General features: G+C 42.5%; 2 protein-coding genes across 3 annotated transcripts in view; one reads left to right on the forward strand and one right to left on the reverse strand.

Annotated features, from left to right (window-relative positions):
- The window catches only part of mycbp2 (MYC binding protein 2), a gene marked incomplete at its 5' end in the record, with an annotated part of 59,029 nt that extends 56,091 nt beyond the window's left edge, over positions 1 to 2,938 (reverse strand). The window contains 2 exons of the mRNA XM_079230623.1: positions 364 to 439; positions 2,664 to 2,938. Coding sequence (XP_079086749.1) covers positions 364 to 439; positions 2,664 to 2,938 — 351 coding nt within the window. The remainder of the gene's footprint in view (positions 1 to 363; positions 440 to 2,663) is intronic.
- Positions 2,939 to 7,114: 4,176 nt separating this feature from the next.
- scel (sciellin) lies at positions 7,115 to 15,484 on the forward strand. Of its 2 annotated transcripts, XM_079231002.1 has the most exons (24): positions 7,115 to 7,211; positions 8,311 to 8,345; positions 8,842 to 8,911; positions 9,076 to 9,132; positions 9,225 to 9,296; positions 9,420 to 9,452; positions 9,870 to 9,905; positions 10,004 to 10,051; positions 10,144 to 10,206; positions 10,305 to 10,364; positions 10,695 to 10,766; positions 10,870 to 10,938; positions 11,041 to 11,091; positions 11,778 to 11,819; positions 11,905 to 11,979; positions 12,078 to 12,137; positions 12,221 to 12,268; positions 13,186 to 13,260; positions 13,379 to 13,432; positions 13,542 to 13,604; positions 13,687 to 13,752; positions 14,284 to 14,392; positions 14,799 to 14,901; positions 15,035 to 15,484. In XM_079231002.1, the coding sequence occupies exons 2-24, from the start codon at positions 8,327 to 8,329 to the stop codon at positions 15,049 to 15,051; spliced, it is 1,362 nt and encodes a 453-aa protein (XP_079087128.1). In that variant the 5' UTR covers positions 7,115 to 7,211; positions 8,311 to 8,326; the 3' UTR covers positions 15,052 to 15,484. The 2 variants fall into 2 exon arrangements, with proteins under 2 accessions (XP_079087128.1, XP_079087129.1); XM_079231003.1 differs by lacking the exon at positions 10,695 to 10,766 and having other exon boundaries at positions 15,035 to 15,483.
- Positions 15,485 to 15,990: the final 506 nt, after the last annotated feature.

Here is a 15,990-nt window from a genome sequence, read left to right on the forward strand (position 1 = left end):
TACCTGAAGGGCTGCGATGGTTGCAAAATAAAAACGTCAGTCATGTTATTTTTATTATTATGAAGAGAAAATGCAAAATACTACACGTCGATATTTAATTAAAATGCTCCGAGTGGTACTGAGAATGTTAGGCATGACTATGCCCCTCTAATAAATATTGCACTGACTTGTGATTTAACACTGCAACGATGGTATTGAGTTTTCATCGAAAAAAACAGCAATTCTACAATGTAGCCTTGGCTTTACAACACTTCTGACCATGTATTAATAATATCCAAACATAAATACAGCAATGGTCACAGTACACAGAAAAACAAGTATAATATTGTGGAACAATTAGTTAGACAATCGTGCATATCTTACCTTTGTTCTTGATTTGACTTTTGACTTGACCTTCTGTCGCCTTTTCAGTTTCTTCTTACTCAAAGCTTTCTTTCCCCTGAAAGTACACAGCGATCGCTCAGTATTGCAAAATATACAGTGTGCCTGTAGCAATGGCTGCACTCAAACACATAGCACAGCGTTTTGTTTCATCCCATCACAAGTTACTGCAAATATGATGCTTGTCAACACATTCTTCAACTCATTCATTTCATTGGTTTGGAACAGCTGGTAAAATCTCCAACGTGTCTTTAATGATAATCTCACTTTCACTTTCAGTCTATATCTTGTGCAGCTGGCAAAGTGTGTGCCCTTGGAAGTGCAGCGACCCCTGGTCTCTATCAGACTGTGAAGCAGGTGTCGCTACATTCAGTGTTACTGAAGCGAGCAGAAGTTTGTATCGGCAGAAATTCAACTTCGGGTGCCGTTAAACTCTCTCCCTCTCTGTTTTACATTGGCTTCTTATGATTAATTTCCCTTACAAATCAGGCTGACAATGATAAGGGCTAGGGACCAAAAATAGAAAGACTAATGAAAAAGGAAATGCGGTGCATGAAAATTAGTAATCATCATTACTACACTCTACTAAATACAGAAAAGCAATCCCTTTTTTTAAGCATCGATATAGTAATTCTGTACACTTCTTAATTCACTAGATTCTGTGGGTTTTTTGTTGCAGTATTGATCTGTAACGGTACTGTTGTTCTACTGTCAGGGCTGGAGTTTGAAAACAAAAAGAAATGTGTAGTTTAATTCAATTACTCAAGAGTGAAACTGACTATTGATTTCTAATAGCTTGTCGAGGAAGCTTTAGATTTTTCCGCCATTTGAGCATGCGGTGACATCATGGGTTACTCTTGCTCATCTAAAATACCAAAAAAAAAACAATATCCCAAATACGGCTGACAAAAATGTCCACCTGATGTTTACAATAGCGGATAAATACCAACAGATCCACGAGACCGAGAGAGAAGACTATCTGGCGCCTTGCTTTCAGGGGCTTCCAAAACAGTACAATCTGCACATAATGTATGCAACATATTTCACTATCAGATCAAATGAAGAAAGACTGGTGACATATGAATAGGTTGAACCACTAATTGTTTTTTGTTGTTGTTGTTTTTTTCCACTTGTACAGGCCTAGAACTCTGGATCTGGGTTATGAAAACAGTATAATGTCAGACACCCTTGAGCAGTGTATTGACCCAAGCTTAAAGCAACTGTACAAGGGGAGGGGTGGAGAACAACAACTCGGTTAGTGAGGGAGGATGCTGCAATGATCAAGCTACTCTGGTCCACTACCTGACTGACAGGATGACGTAACTGTAGTACCCGCTTATGCTAGAGAAGCATCCTCTTCACCCATCAGGCTACACTGTCTGACGTTTAAGGCCATTTTGTGTACAACAACAAAAAACGTGTGTCATTATAACGCGCTGTGTGTATTATTAGTTTAAATGTATATCTGGTCATTAGCAGCTCCGGGTTTTCTTAAAAACAGATAAATCGCTGAGTTTACGTTTAGATAGATATGGGCTGATGCTCCTCAACGTCAGTGAACGTTAGCTAGCAACCGAAACAGTGACGCCGTTGGGCCTAGAAACACACACACTCAGCTCACTACATCAAATTATATTGAATTATGAAGTCACGTAAAATATGGTGTCAACGCAGGCAGTTACACATTTAAAATGTCGAGCAACACATTAAAGCGGGCTGTGAGCTAGCGCGTGTGTTTACGTTAAACGTTAGCTATTGCTCAAAACTAAAACTGCTGTTTTGACAGTTAGCCTGCCCAGCTTGTTTTGGATATTGCCGGTAGAGCAGTTCATCGTGTCGTAATGGCCGAAGTTGTTATTGACTCTTTTTTTGTTTTTCTTTCAGTGATAATGTCCCTATGTTTAGCGACACATAATGTCCAAAAAGCACCTAGGGTGCAAACGGCTCAAGCCAGTGTGAACTAACGTTAGCATAGCTGGCTCCGACAAGCTAAGGAAGTCGAATGACAAAATGCTAACTACTTAGCAAGCTATCCCCCTGCAAGAGGATGCGCCTAAATGATGGAGGCATGGCTCGTTCATTGCAGTTAAATCAGTGACTTGTGTGGCAAAAGTCCAGCGAGCTCAAGAGTCACACATAAGCATTAATGTAGGTGTAGCTGGTGGTCACCGACGTGCCGCTAAGCAAGGGGTTAATGCTAGCTTACGTTAGCCCAGTTAGCCACCACAAATGACAGACCAGCATCTGCGATATCTGGATCTCTTTTCACGTTCGCCACTCACCTTCCTTGGTTTATCCCTTGCTCTTTATCGTTGATAGCGGTGGTATAAATCCTCCTGTATCGCTCGGCCAGAGCTCGCCCTGAGAGTAAAAGCTGGTACCGAGTCCGACAATCCGACTGGGCTCCGGGTGCCGGGCAAGAACCCATTCCCGAACCGATGGTGGAGAACTCGGCTCCTGCTGCAGAAGTGACCCTGACACCCAACCCCATCGACGGCGACGAGGAAGGCAGGATCCCTCCACCGGCGGCGGCCGCTGCCGCAGCAGCACACATCATCGTTTTGGAGAACAATGCATATATCACACAAAAGATACCACGGCGAGATGATATCTAGCCACCCGATGCAATCCAATTGTCATTAAATCCTCCACTGGTCACATTATTTCTCCGCTCCGAGTTGCCGAAATACCACAATTAGCATCCACGGTTTATTATAAGAGCGAATTGTCGGCGATCTGGTGGCGCAACTACAACGTCCGCTCTTCCGATCCCCGCCACGGCGTCAACGCGGCGCTCGTCTCTCGTAAATGAGTCTTCTCAAGCCATAACGGGTTTCTCGTGAAACTGCAGAAACGGCACCGTAAATTCCCGACAATCGCTCTGTCGTGATCGGGCTTTATTCGCTCCTTGCGTGTTTTCTTGACCCCGGAGAGGCAGCACCCTCAGTTGGGCTGCCATCTTAGCTCCATCATCCCTCCCCTCCCTGGCGGAGTGTTGCGTCGCTAGCATGCCGGGATATTGTCATACACGACTGAAGCCGGGGATGCTATCGCCGATTTATTTGATCAATAAACCTATTGTGTGTATATATTCTAATCTGCCGTTCTTCATTCAACACACACATATATATATATATACATATTTGTAATCGTGCAAATGAACATATATCGACATTGTTAGACTAACCATACAAGCTTTATTTGCCCAGTATGCATAGTTGGAGACTGGACATTTCATTTGCAGAGGTCCATCCCAGGCACACTGAGATTTACTTCTAAAACCGATTAAATATTACGTTGAAAAGCCCTGGTTTGACCTTTTAAAAGTGTTGCCTTTTGTTCAGACTGCTTTGACTTCTTAGCTCATACGTTCCTCTCTGCTATTATAATAAGCAATCATATTATGGTCCATTAGAAATAGAAGTTGGGACCATGTGCACTGTGTTGGTCTTGTACATGGAAGTACTGTGTAACTGTACAATGTTCCCATTGCATCATCTTAGACAAGCCTCCTTGAGACACTCATTAGTTTGCACAAAGGCTTTAATTACATTTAAGTGGTACAGAGTCTTCCTCCCTGAGCCGGCTCACAGCTGAGGCCTCTGTCTACCTGCAGCAAAAATGTGCACCTTTTTTATGCATGATGTGGCATGATGTGACTCACACTTGGCGCGCTAGCAGATGCAATATGTGTTTGTTTATGCCGAAAAATCGTATGACATATATAGAAGTGCAACATGCACATGTTTGTGTTTTTTTTTACCTTGTGACAGGAGTGGGAGCAGGAATGTACAGGGGAAGAAACTGGGAGACGTGTGGAGTTACAGCCAACAGTATGGCAGAAAAGGCCGAGGCGCACTGCGATTCCACACAGAAAACAGGTGCCTAATACATCTGGAGAAGTACAGGTGTGATCTGTTTACTTCATGTGTACAATCTATCCATCATGTTGTCATCCTGATACTACAATAGAAGTATGTTGGTGTAGACTGCAGGCCACACACACCACATCTGTTGCACGGCCATCCATCCTCAGAGAGGGATGCCTCTCTATGAGGTTTCTTCATATTTCTTTTCCTCCTCTAAGATGGTTTTTGGTTGGAGTTTAAATATCATCTGAATCGAGGGCGTAAGGAATGCATGGTGTCGTTTGCTTTACAGATTGTAAAACCCCTTTAGGAAAACAAATTGTGTTATTTGGCTATGCAAAAAGCAACATGACTGATTTAACATGTATCTAGGAAGCACATTTCCAAAATGCAGTACTGAATCTCCTGAATGGCACATTTCAATGTAATGTCCATTTTTCTCTTTTTTTTATTTTTTATGGTGGTATAGATGTATGTTCGTGTGGATGTGCATGCAGAACTACTGAGAGAGAGAGAGAGAGAGAGAGAGAGAGAGAGAGAGAGAGAGAGGGAAATAGAGAAAGAGATATACACAGGCCCTGGTGCTGCTTTATTGGCTGCCAGGCAGCGGCTCGGCCCAATGACAGACGAGGGGTCGGTCTACTGTCTCCCTCATAGCAACCCAGGAAGCATTGGGAGATTATCATGCGCAGTATCAGAGCAGCCAGCATGTATCAGTGATGACAGCTGACTCTTCTATATTGTAATACAACTTAGGGACCGTCATGTTAGGATCTCTGTTTGAAATGTTGGAGGTGAAAAGCAGGGTGTGACATTTTGTCTGCCGTTCTTTCCTTGTTGCCTTTAGGTAGGAGGTCATGAATAAAAATATGCTGGTATTGTTGTATTTGGGAAGCCTGAAGAAGCGTCCGCATTCAAAGGGCCGCCTGGTTATCCTTGTTATCTCGGCTCTGTCATGTGAGGAGAAATGGAGGGAGGAGGGGAGGCGAGTATCTAGGCCGGATGATGCTATAGATCAGGAGTGTCACAAGCATGAGATGAACCGGTGGAGATGAAACCCGGTTGGTGTGCACACATCAGTGAAGTGAGGCGGGATGTAAAAGAAAATCTAGATGGGAACTGAACTGTGCTTCAGTCAACAACAAAAATCACGAGGGTGATGATGTAAAGGCAGAATCAATTTGGAAATGCACTTTCTTCATCATGACCTTCTCATATTCACCCAGAACAGATCGGGTTGCACTCATCTCTGCTGCTCTGACGAACCGACTAACCGATCAGGATGTGTATTACCTTGGGCAACTTGTGAGATTCATCTATTCCTGGGTTGCGCAACACAATGTTGCCATTTCCATCGTTGTAGCTCTAGTGCCACCCAGTGTCAGCCGCTCTCCACTTTGAGACATATGCATCCATAAAGAGGGCAGATTGTTGTTGAGTGCAGGGCCTGCCAGCTATTTCTCAATGACAATGGCACAACATTTGAGTTTGATTGTGGTTCATTTGCTGACTCAAAGTCAATGTCACCGTCTTCAATCAGCTGAGCGTGTTGCCAGCTCAGTGACTCCTTTTATTAATGTGCCATTCAGTTGGGCTTGTTCGCACACACCTGTCTCTTTAACGTTTGGAGGAGCAGCTGGATCAGTGCAGATAGTCTGCATTCCTCTCCCTGTCATCGAGACCGGGAGGGGTTCACCTTAGTATCACGCCGTCACACCCCTCAATGCTATGCACCTTTCATATGTTTGATCACTGCAGAAATGCGGCACACCCCACAGTCACAGACCTTTACATCCAGATTGTCGCTTATACGTGTTATGGGTACTTCTAATGATTTTGGACTGCTGTGTCTCAGGGAACCCTAAGTCTCCCATCACTGTCAGGAAGTAATTGACCCAGGTATCAGTCCCCCTTTGGACCGGCACCACAGGGGCTGTTGGTGTTGAATGCCATTTGGTAGAAGTTTGAGGTTGACTTGCTCTGGCATCAGTAGCCCACCTTGTTGCTTCCTTCATGACCGGACTGTGACGGTGTCAGTAGCTCTTTGATCAGACCTATTAGCGAGTGATGAGTAATCCCTTCACCTGAGCTTGAATACAAGTTGAAACCACTTTTTCTTACAGTACTTTTATCAGCATACATGTGTAAAGTGCAAAGTCCACTGACAGACATGTATTGTATGTAAAAAGGTATATTAATACATTACATTTCATTTAGCGGATGCTTTTATCCAAAGCGACTTACAATAAGTGCATTCACATGAGTACAAACTCAGAACAACAAGAATCAAGAAAGTTAAACCACAAAGTGCTATCAGTAGGTGCCATCTAAGTGCTACTAGAGTGCTACGGCGCTACCTTCCTTATTCAAGGTGCAGTCGAAAAAGATGTGTTTTTAGTTTGCGACGGAAGATGTAGAGACTTCCTGATGTCAATGGGGAGCTCGTTCCACCGTTGAGGAGCCAGGACACAAACAGTCGTGACTTTGTTGAGTGTTTAATACGCAGTCATACTGCAGGGTAAGACTTCAGAGGAGGCCTTTTTTATTTATTCTCAAGGCAGGTCAGTCATTTATCTAGAGCAAAGACCAGAATATGAGTTCTATATAAGTTCTACTGGCAATATGTCACAGTGAATACGCATACAGATCTTTCCAGTACGGGATTACTGTTAAAAAGTTTCTCCATTGAATCAAATTCCATTCATTTCAAAGCTATAGAAAGCAAAAGCACAGGCTCCCACACCCACATCACGGTTCTGCTTCCTTGACACTTCAGCACTCTTGTTGTTGGAAGCCACACCCTTGGGTGTCCTTGGAATCTCCTCCCTTGAGGTTAAAAGCAGAAGGAGTGACCAGGGTGTGATTGCAAACTGCAGAGGACCAGGCAGGTGTTTAAGACCTGAGTATAGAAGAGCTATTGTGAGACTTTTAATTCATCCAGTCCGGCCAGTCACAGTAGAGGTACGTACACTGTCTCTTTCCACATACTCTGTCACTTCACCGTTTAGGCTGATATGTTCCTAAACGGACATTTCTGATTTTTTTGAGTGCTTAGAAATGATTTTGAGTGTGATACAGAGGTCTTTGAGACAAAAGCACAATAGTCCTGGATAAATAGAACAAAGGCTTTATGTGGATTATGTAATGATGTACTTTTAGTTTCTTTTTAAGTGGCTTTACTTTGAGTAATGAAATGCATGTCGTGCTGATGTTGGGGATACAGCAAACACACACGTACTGGATTTCATGTCTCAGCTTGCTGTTAACTCTTATTGCATTCACACGAGCCTTTTCTTTTCTTCTTGTTTACCTCCAACACTGATTGGGTCATGATTTCAGAAGCAGTGTGTAACTGGACAGTACAGCTTGGGTTCTTACTGCGTAATCTTCGAGAGCAAAAGCTGTAAATCTTCCACTTTTATGAGGCTCACTAAAGCGCAGACACTGAGATATGAGATTCTGCTCAATCGATTTTAATAATCTCGACAGCTCAGAGAACTCCAGGACGAGATCTGTTTTAGCTCTTGTTCGTTACGAACTATTTCACACAGACCATGGATGATACATGCACTAATAGCAGTCATCACACAGCATATTTTATGACTGGTAGTAAGAGACACAATGCATTTACAGTCATACCTTCCCTCATAGCTATTTGCCTCAGGGCTCCATGTAATGGAAGTGTCTGTGTGCGCGTAGTCAAAAGGGCAAAATCTTTATCATTAATAGCTTATGTCACCGGTACGCCCCACTGTTTTGCTGACAATGGTGTGCTTTGAGAAGGCGTGTCATGTGGGGACAGATCAAGACAAACCAGTTTAAGGGCTTGATCGGTGAGTCTGTGTTCGAGCCCCAGTTGATGAATACGCTACAGTGACATGTTCATAAAACTGATCCGAGGAGGAAATACATGTGACCACTGAGCATTGTCCCTTAGCCTGGTGTGGTGATCTCAGGTGAGACGTCATACGAAAGGTGTCACAGCACCACCTGGTGGCTAGATGCGTTGTGTAGGTTAATTATTTGATGAAGTCCCTCCTTTGTTCTCTCACACTTACAGGTGAAGTTAAAAAAAAATGAGCAGGCTTTCGACCGGTAAGTACGGAAATATATCAAATGATAAATACACCCCTTCAACATCATGAACATTTTGTTTAACAGACCCACAAAGGTTACATTTGTCAGATGATGCTCAACGAATTTTACAATACACTTATAGACTTTCTTTGAGATTGTTTAAATATTAATTTTTAGCTCCAATTCTTATTCCACCTTGTCAGTCTTTCTCAGAGTATGCCACCCTGCATCTCAATGCACTCACTGTGTGCGCATGGGATAAATAACATATGAAAATCTCTGAATATGTGCAACCGCTGCAGGGTGTCATATCCGTTAATCAAATACACTTGTACAGTCCCTTCATAGCTCCATTGTGCACTGTTACACATGAATGATACGCTGATAAGAAAACAATACAAATGTAAACATGTAAACAAGTTGAGACCATTTCACTTTGTCGACAACACAAAACAAATAAAATAGATCAAAAGTGATTCTTGCGGCTGAACTTTCTCTCGTCTCGTGTCTCCAGGCAAGATCTCCTCTCTCCTGAAGGACGGCTCCTGGATAAAAAGTCCTGACGACGAGGATGAAGATGTCGAGTGAGTCACCTGAATACAATCCAATACAATGTCCTACACATATACACATAGAGCTGTTGGGTGTGTGAAAAACAAAATCCTCCTTCTACATTCCTTTTGGCAAGACGGAGTGCTGAGTCATCTCTAAAGTGAATTAATCGGATATTTTTTTTCTCCTCCTTCAGCCGAGACCCAAACTTTGGCAAATCTATTCTGGGCCAGCGCAGTGTGACTACTGTTGGGTAAGACCTCACTCCAAAAACAAAATGATGGGACGCTATCATCACTGTGGCGACTGAGTTGTTAATCCTTCTTCTCTTTTTGTTGCTCACAGGCCAGAGGGTGAGGAAACAAAAACCACCATAACTACAAGCAGGTCAACATCTGTGCAGGCTCTCTCCAAGAAGTATGATTTGAATAAACATTCTGGTATCTTTTTCAGACGATGCTGTTGTTCTTTCCAAATAAACATCATGTTTTCAGTTATATTTTTAAAGCAGACATTTAATTGAGGTTTCTGTCATTGCAGATTCAGCGGCAGTCAGGATGAGCTGAGGAGCGGGTTGGTACAGTTCATATGTACTAGAGTTATTTTCATCCTCTGTTCAAGTCAAGGCACCTGTCTTTAAGCAGTAACTGTGGCCAAATAAAGCTTCTCCTCATCCAGTCAATTTAAAAACTGAACTTTTCGTCTTTGATCCGACTGTCAGTTGACTTCATAAAGACGTTAATACAACTGTTAAGCTACTTCAATCATTATGGCACTAAGTCATAGCTCAGTTAGACATCAGAGTGATGCTCCAGACCTTTTGATTGGGGACATTCTCTCTAACTGGACCTCATTGAACATTAATCGAATACCCCTGTCCTAGACCAAGAGTTACATCTTCATAATAACACAACTATATACAATATAGCTTCTCCTTCTCCTTTTTCTTGATACGAAATCCTCTGAATAATCTGCCTCTTTTTTTTGCAGCACATACTCAACCCTGAAGTCCGATCCTCCCAGCAGGTGTGTACCGCTGCAGTCTTCTACACACACAGAGCAAACATCGACTGAGAAACATCAATATAATGTGTGATTTTGTTGTTGTATTTATCGCATCACAGCACAATCACCACGTCCAAGACGACTTACACAGAGGAACCTAAGGCCAGGTACACGACTAATGCCTCCAATCCAACCAAGCAAGGACAAATACAAGGCCTGAGCATGTTTGTGAATTAGTTTTGTTTTACTCCTCCTGCAGCACCACGATGTCCAGGAACGGCTCAACCAGTGAGATCACCTACTCCACCTCCCAGAGTGTGAGGTAGAGAATGTCCCCTTGTCACCTTGTCACCTTGTCACCTTGTCATCTTCTCGCGCTGAGTCTGAGTCGGTGTGAATGACGGCTGTGTTTTCTTGCAGCTCTGGGATCAGAAGTCCCACCGAGACGTTCACTCAGCGCGTCCAGTCTTCAAGCAAGGGGTAAAATATGTTGCTGTGGGGGGGAAGAAGTACTCAGATCCTTCACTTAAGTCAAAGTACCAGTACAACAATGTAAAAAATACTCCATTACCAAGAAAACAAACATGTATTAAATATGGGTAAAAGTACAGAGTAGTATTATATATGTGATACATTTCCTGTTTCTGGTTTGATATTTAACAAATCATTGTTTTATAAACCAGTCCAACGTTTGAAATGTTAAATCTTAATCCGTCTCCCTCTTGTACAAGTACCTCAATATTGTACTTAACTACAGTACTTGAGTGAATGTACTTAGAAACTGGTTTGACTTTACGTCTTATCACACAGGCCACAGTACTCGAGCTACTCGCCCAGCAGAACCACCAAAGTGACTGAGACTTCTGTCTCCAGCAGTAAAGAGTGAGACGCGATATGACAGATACCTGACATGTTTAGAAACCTGTGAGTGAGTCACCATATACATCCATGCATCACTCACAATCCAACCTCTGTTTCTGTGCAGCGCCGGGACCAAACTGTACGACAGTTACTCCCCCCCGTCTATCAAGGATGATTACTCGCCCACAGACAGGTGACTTTTTTATTCAATAAAACCTTTGAAATTATTCATGTCGATCGTGACGCCGCACGATCAGTACTTGTGTTCCGTAGTGACGTGTTTTCTTCTTTACAGCAAAACAACCGTCTTCGCGACCGAGAATGTGACGGTGAAAGGCAGCCCTGGGTGAGTTGTCTTTTCCACAGTGGGCACGATGCCAACACGGCCCATCAACAATGACCTGATGATGCTGTCTAGTGGAGCCGAGGCCCATTTAACCACATGTCGAACTCCTGTGTGAACTCTATTGTCCGGAAAAAACAGTGGAACCACATCAGTGAGGCTTATCTTTGGGAAGAACATGGGCGTTGTAGTGTAGAACTCGCTGCTGCTGTAGATATTATATAATATATCAGTAGAGCATCAAATGAGCATTAGTCCGCCACTGAAAGTAGTCCCCAACAAATGAGCCATTTTACTCCTGTTTGAGTAATGTTTGCTCAAACTTTTAGTGCCTAGCTGATTAAGAACAATTATTGAGCCTGTTTTTTTCCCACAAAAGAAATTATAGGAATGTTAAAATCTTAAGTAACCATAGGCTTGGGGCTGAGTGCCACTGACCTCATGGCTGTAATTGTAATGATGCAATAATGACTATTTTTTACAAATATTATCTGACCAATATCCATTTCTCCCTTGAAAAGAACAGAATAAAAGATATTCTGAGAGATCGGAAATCAATAGCTGTATTCTGTCATCAGGTTTACTTTCTGAAAGCACTGATGGCTGAGTTGCTGCAGGACAACTTATTTTCTACTGTGACTCCGACAGTAATTCTAATTGACATTTCTGGTCCTGTCTTGTTTTTCCAGAAATAGCATTACAACTACAACCACAACAAGGTCTTCCTCTTCGTAAGATAAACCTTCATCAATATATATGTATATAGTTTGATAAGAATACTTATCGCCATATATTTATAATACTGTTGCTTTGCAGGGCTGAAGATGACCTGTACGGCACCCTCCTGCCTCGATCCATCACCTCGGTATCGGACCGCACCTCTTCTATCAGGTGAGCTGTCTCCGTGAATAATTATTCTCAAAACACGCAACCGTCTTAATTATCCTGTCAATTTACAAATGAACCTGTCGTCATTTTCTGGAGCGCAGCAGCAGCAGCAGCAGCAGCATCACCAAGAGAGAGGTCATCACAGTGGAGAGCAGCAGAGGGTGAGTGCTGGATTTGTATGCCCGAGATTGCGCAATGTTTCCGCACGATAGTTTCTTCTGACATCGTCTCTTGTGCCATTTAGGGTTGAAAGCTCAATTCTGTCATCGCCGTCCTCCATCAGAACCTCCAGGTAAACATGCTATTGTCTATTCACAGAGAAATACTACAGTATGTACAGTATGATCTATACTCCACTCTAGATTACCTGGTAATGAGTTGGCAGATTGTTAAATGTAGTTGTCAAACCCAAAATATAATTTTTATTTATTAAAACTAAAATCTTTTTAAAAGGCCACATTTTTTTTAAAAGACCAAGTTCATTTAAATAGACAAACATAACACAATATCTTAATTATTTTAATATATATATTTTACATTTTAAAGGTACAGTGTGTAGCATTTTGGGAGAGATGGAATGTCATATTTTTAAGTATGTTTTCATTAGTGAATTATCACCTGAAAATAAGAATCGTGTTTTCGCTTAGAATAAAACGTTTATAACGAAATAAGGAGCGGATCCTGTTCAAGGAGCCGGCCGCCATGTTCCTACAGTGGCTCAGAATGGACAAACTAAACACAGACGTTCACATTTTCGTTTTTTTACCTCGGTTTGTTGCAATCTGCAACCTCACCACTAGATGCCACCAAATCCTACACCCTGCACCTTTAAGGAGGTCTATGATTAAATGATTTAATCTTCACTAATCTAAAAGATAAGTGTAGTTAGCATTTATTTCATGGTATTTGTATCATTAACTTGTTTTTACACATCAACAAGCAAGGAATCTAAAACCACGCTAGCGGCTCTGTGACGCTGTACTTTAGCACAAGACAACATGCTAACATTTGCTAATGAAGACAAAACACACAGAGCTGAGGCTGTTAGAAACTAACCCAGTTTTATTGAGACAAACCGATACAACAAAAATACTATTGTAACACCTCAATTATGATGTAATGTCTGACTTTAAAGAACCAAATGAATACATAAATAAAAGCATTGTTCAGACGCCCTGTCCAACCCATTCGTGCCTCTTCGACACACAGCTACAGCTCGTATGCAGATGATCTTCCCTCCACCCGCACCACCACCCGCAGCATCAGCTCCACCTCCACCCCCAGGTGATCATTTTACCATCGCCAACGGCTCTCGCACTCAGACACACACCTGTCGTCTGCACGACCAGATTAAAACGCGTCTCTCTGTTATCACTAATCCGTTCCTTGTTCGCACGTGCAGCGACGACTACAGCAGCGACAGCAAAAGCTACTCTTACTCCCGACCGGACTCCAGGTAGGAAGCAGAGCAAACCAAGCTCTCGCATGATGATTCTTCTACTTCTTTTCATTCCTCCGAGTGCGCATGAAGTGAGAAACATCACGATTTTTTTGTCTTTGTGCAGTTATGAGTACAGCAGCATCAGCAGTCCCACCTCATACGACTCAAAGTCGTACAGGAGCAACAGGTATGACAGTAAGCACTGCTTGGTTTAATAGTGGTGGACAAACATTATATGATGTGATATGATATCTGTTTAACTTTCACAGCAGGTCGGATGACAATGATTTAATCTACTCCTCCTCCATGAAGAATTCGTATGCAGCTCCTGACAGGTAGGAAAAGTGCAACAGCATGCTCACAATGACAGCCGTCCCAACATGTGACGAGTCAAATGTTTGCAATGCTCGCTGCCGCGTCTAGCATTAGCCGAGTAGCACAAATGTAACCAAGGCTGATGGGAATTAGTTCTGCCAGCATTTGATGATAAACCAAAGTATGATTGTGGTGCTACGTGAGAAGTTGAAAGACCACCAGAGATGTTTGCAATTCCTCCACGTTTCATGGCAATCTACCCAACAGCGGTTGAGACGGTTCCCAAATGTCCACCTCATGGTGGCGCCACAGGAAACGGGAAGGGATCACCAATGTCTTTGGGATTTCTCCTCTAGGAACAGTCACTGTTTCGGGTGAATCCGTCCTATAGCCGTCCCGGTGTTTCACCAAAAGCCAGAAATATAAACCGCCTGGTTGCCGTTTGAAGTCAATAGAGCACGGAGCATGGGCTACGATTTGTTTCTACCAAGCTCCTGTTTCCAAGGTCATGAATGAACTTATATGTTGTTGTTTGTTTCTGTCCCGAGCAGATCAGTGCTTCAGAAAGACCTGTGCACCTCCTGCCGTAAGCCCTTCACCGGGGACGCCAAGATGGTTCTGGATGACATGAAGATCAACTGCCACGCCTTCTGCTTCAAGGTGAGCGGTCCGCTTTAGTCTCTCATTCCATGGAAGTCTACAAGAAGCAGTGGTTGAAGCAGAAGCATCGAGACTTTTTATTTAAGAAAAAGTACTCTGTAACTCCCATCATTACTTTGTATCTTTACACCTTGGCCGTAGAGAGGCCCAATCAGCCATACTGGAAACACCTATGTGGGTGTTCGGAGCATTTGATTTGCAAAGCAACAAGATCAGATAAATGCAGTGGAGTAAAAGGTGCAATATTTGAAGTGTGGGAAAGTGGAGTAAGAAATCTGCCACGGCATGCAAAGCATCTCAGAATTATACTCAAGTTAGATGCTTGAGTTGTCATGAGGAACGTGTGCAGCCGACTGCTCAGCGTGCGCCTCTTTCCCCGTGTGAGTGTGTGTTTGTGTCCCGGTAGTGCGAGGTGTGTAACGGCTCGCTGGGTAACATGAAAGCTGGGGACAGCATGTGGATCTACAAGCGCATGGTGCACTGTGAGAACTGCTTTGAGGTCACCAGAGGTAAGAACAAATCAAATAAATAGAATGAACGATGAATGCCAAAGGTTTATTTGTTATGTGTTTATTTTGTTTGCTAAAAAAAAGATGAAAAGAGTTGAACAAGTAATATTCTTCTTTTTTTGTCCTTCCACAGATAAATGGCGCCGCTGAGTTCCTCCCAAGCCCTCACGAGAGAACAAGCACGTGTGATTTAAAATTGCTGTTCATCGATGTGTTTTGGGCGACACGGGTTCTCCTGTACTTCTGATTCTACAAGCTGACTAAGTTTTATCTGGGTGTTTTGAAAAATGATGACAGTTACATTATGAATATAATATAATATGAAATACCTTTGCAGCTCGCTGTAACTGTGCTGTCGACATGCTATTGCTGTCTCTGTAGCTAACCCTTCTCACAAACTTGAGAAGGCACACGATATTCTCATATGTCTGCAGACTTTATTGGGATTGTGTGATATGAAAGGAGATATTGCAATATTTTGGGCCGGGGGCTTTTTCTGTGTGCAATAAAGGCGATCAATATATCTGTATCTGAAAATGTCTCTGTTCATTTGGTGTTTATTGCTGTCTCTTCGGTAAACTGTCTATAAGGTAAACTACCTTTTGTCTTCTGAGTAAATTAATACATTGTTTTATATCACTCAATAGAAATGTTGAAAGAGAATTTAGATGTTTATGTGGGGGGGTTACAAACAAGTAAATTCATAACAAAACAAACATTTAGAGACTTTCTCGTTAGTGTCGGTGGGACATGCTATTAAAAAGTATGTCCAACAGTCAAAAGAAATATTTAGTTTGCACTTATAAGCTACCAATCATGCTAAACATATCAATTATTTTTATAATTTGTTTATGATTTAAAAAATGTAAAGACATGCTTGAATCGATTAAAATACATAAAAAAGTCGTTTAAAAAAGTAAACAATGTCATACTCTGTGTGTGCGTGCGCGTGCGTGCGTGTCCATAGTAAAGACTTCCTCAGCCGTGGTGTGATGGGAGTTGAACTCCAAGCTGCTGACCAATGAGATGGAGGCTGTGCAATCATCCAAGCAGCGGCAGCAGCATCATTGTGTGTGAGAGAGTGTGTGT

This window comes from Taurulus bubalis (genome assembly GCF_910589615.1).
Source record: "Taurulus bubalis genome assembly, chromosome: 15".
In the NCBI taxonomy this organism is placed as follows: Eukaryota; Metazoa; Chordata; class Actinopteri; order Perciformes; family Cottidae; genus Taurulus; species Taurulus bubalis.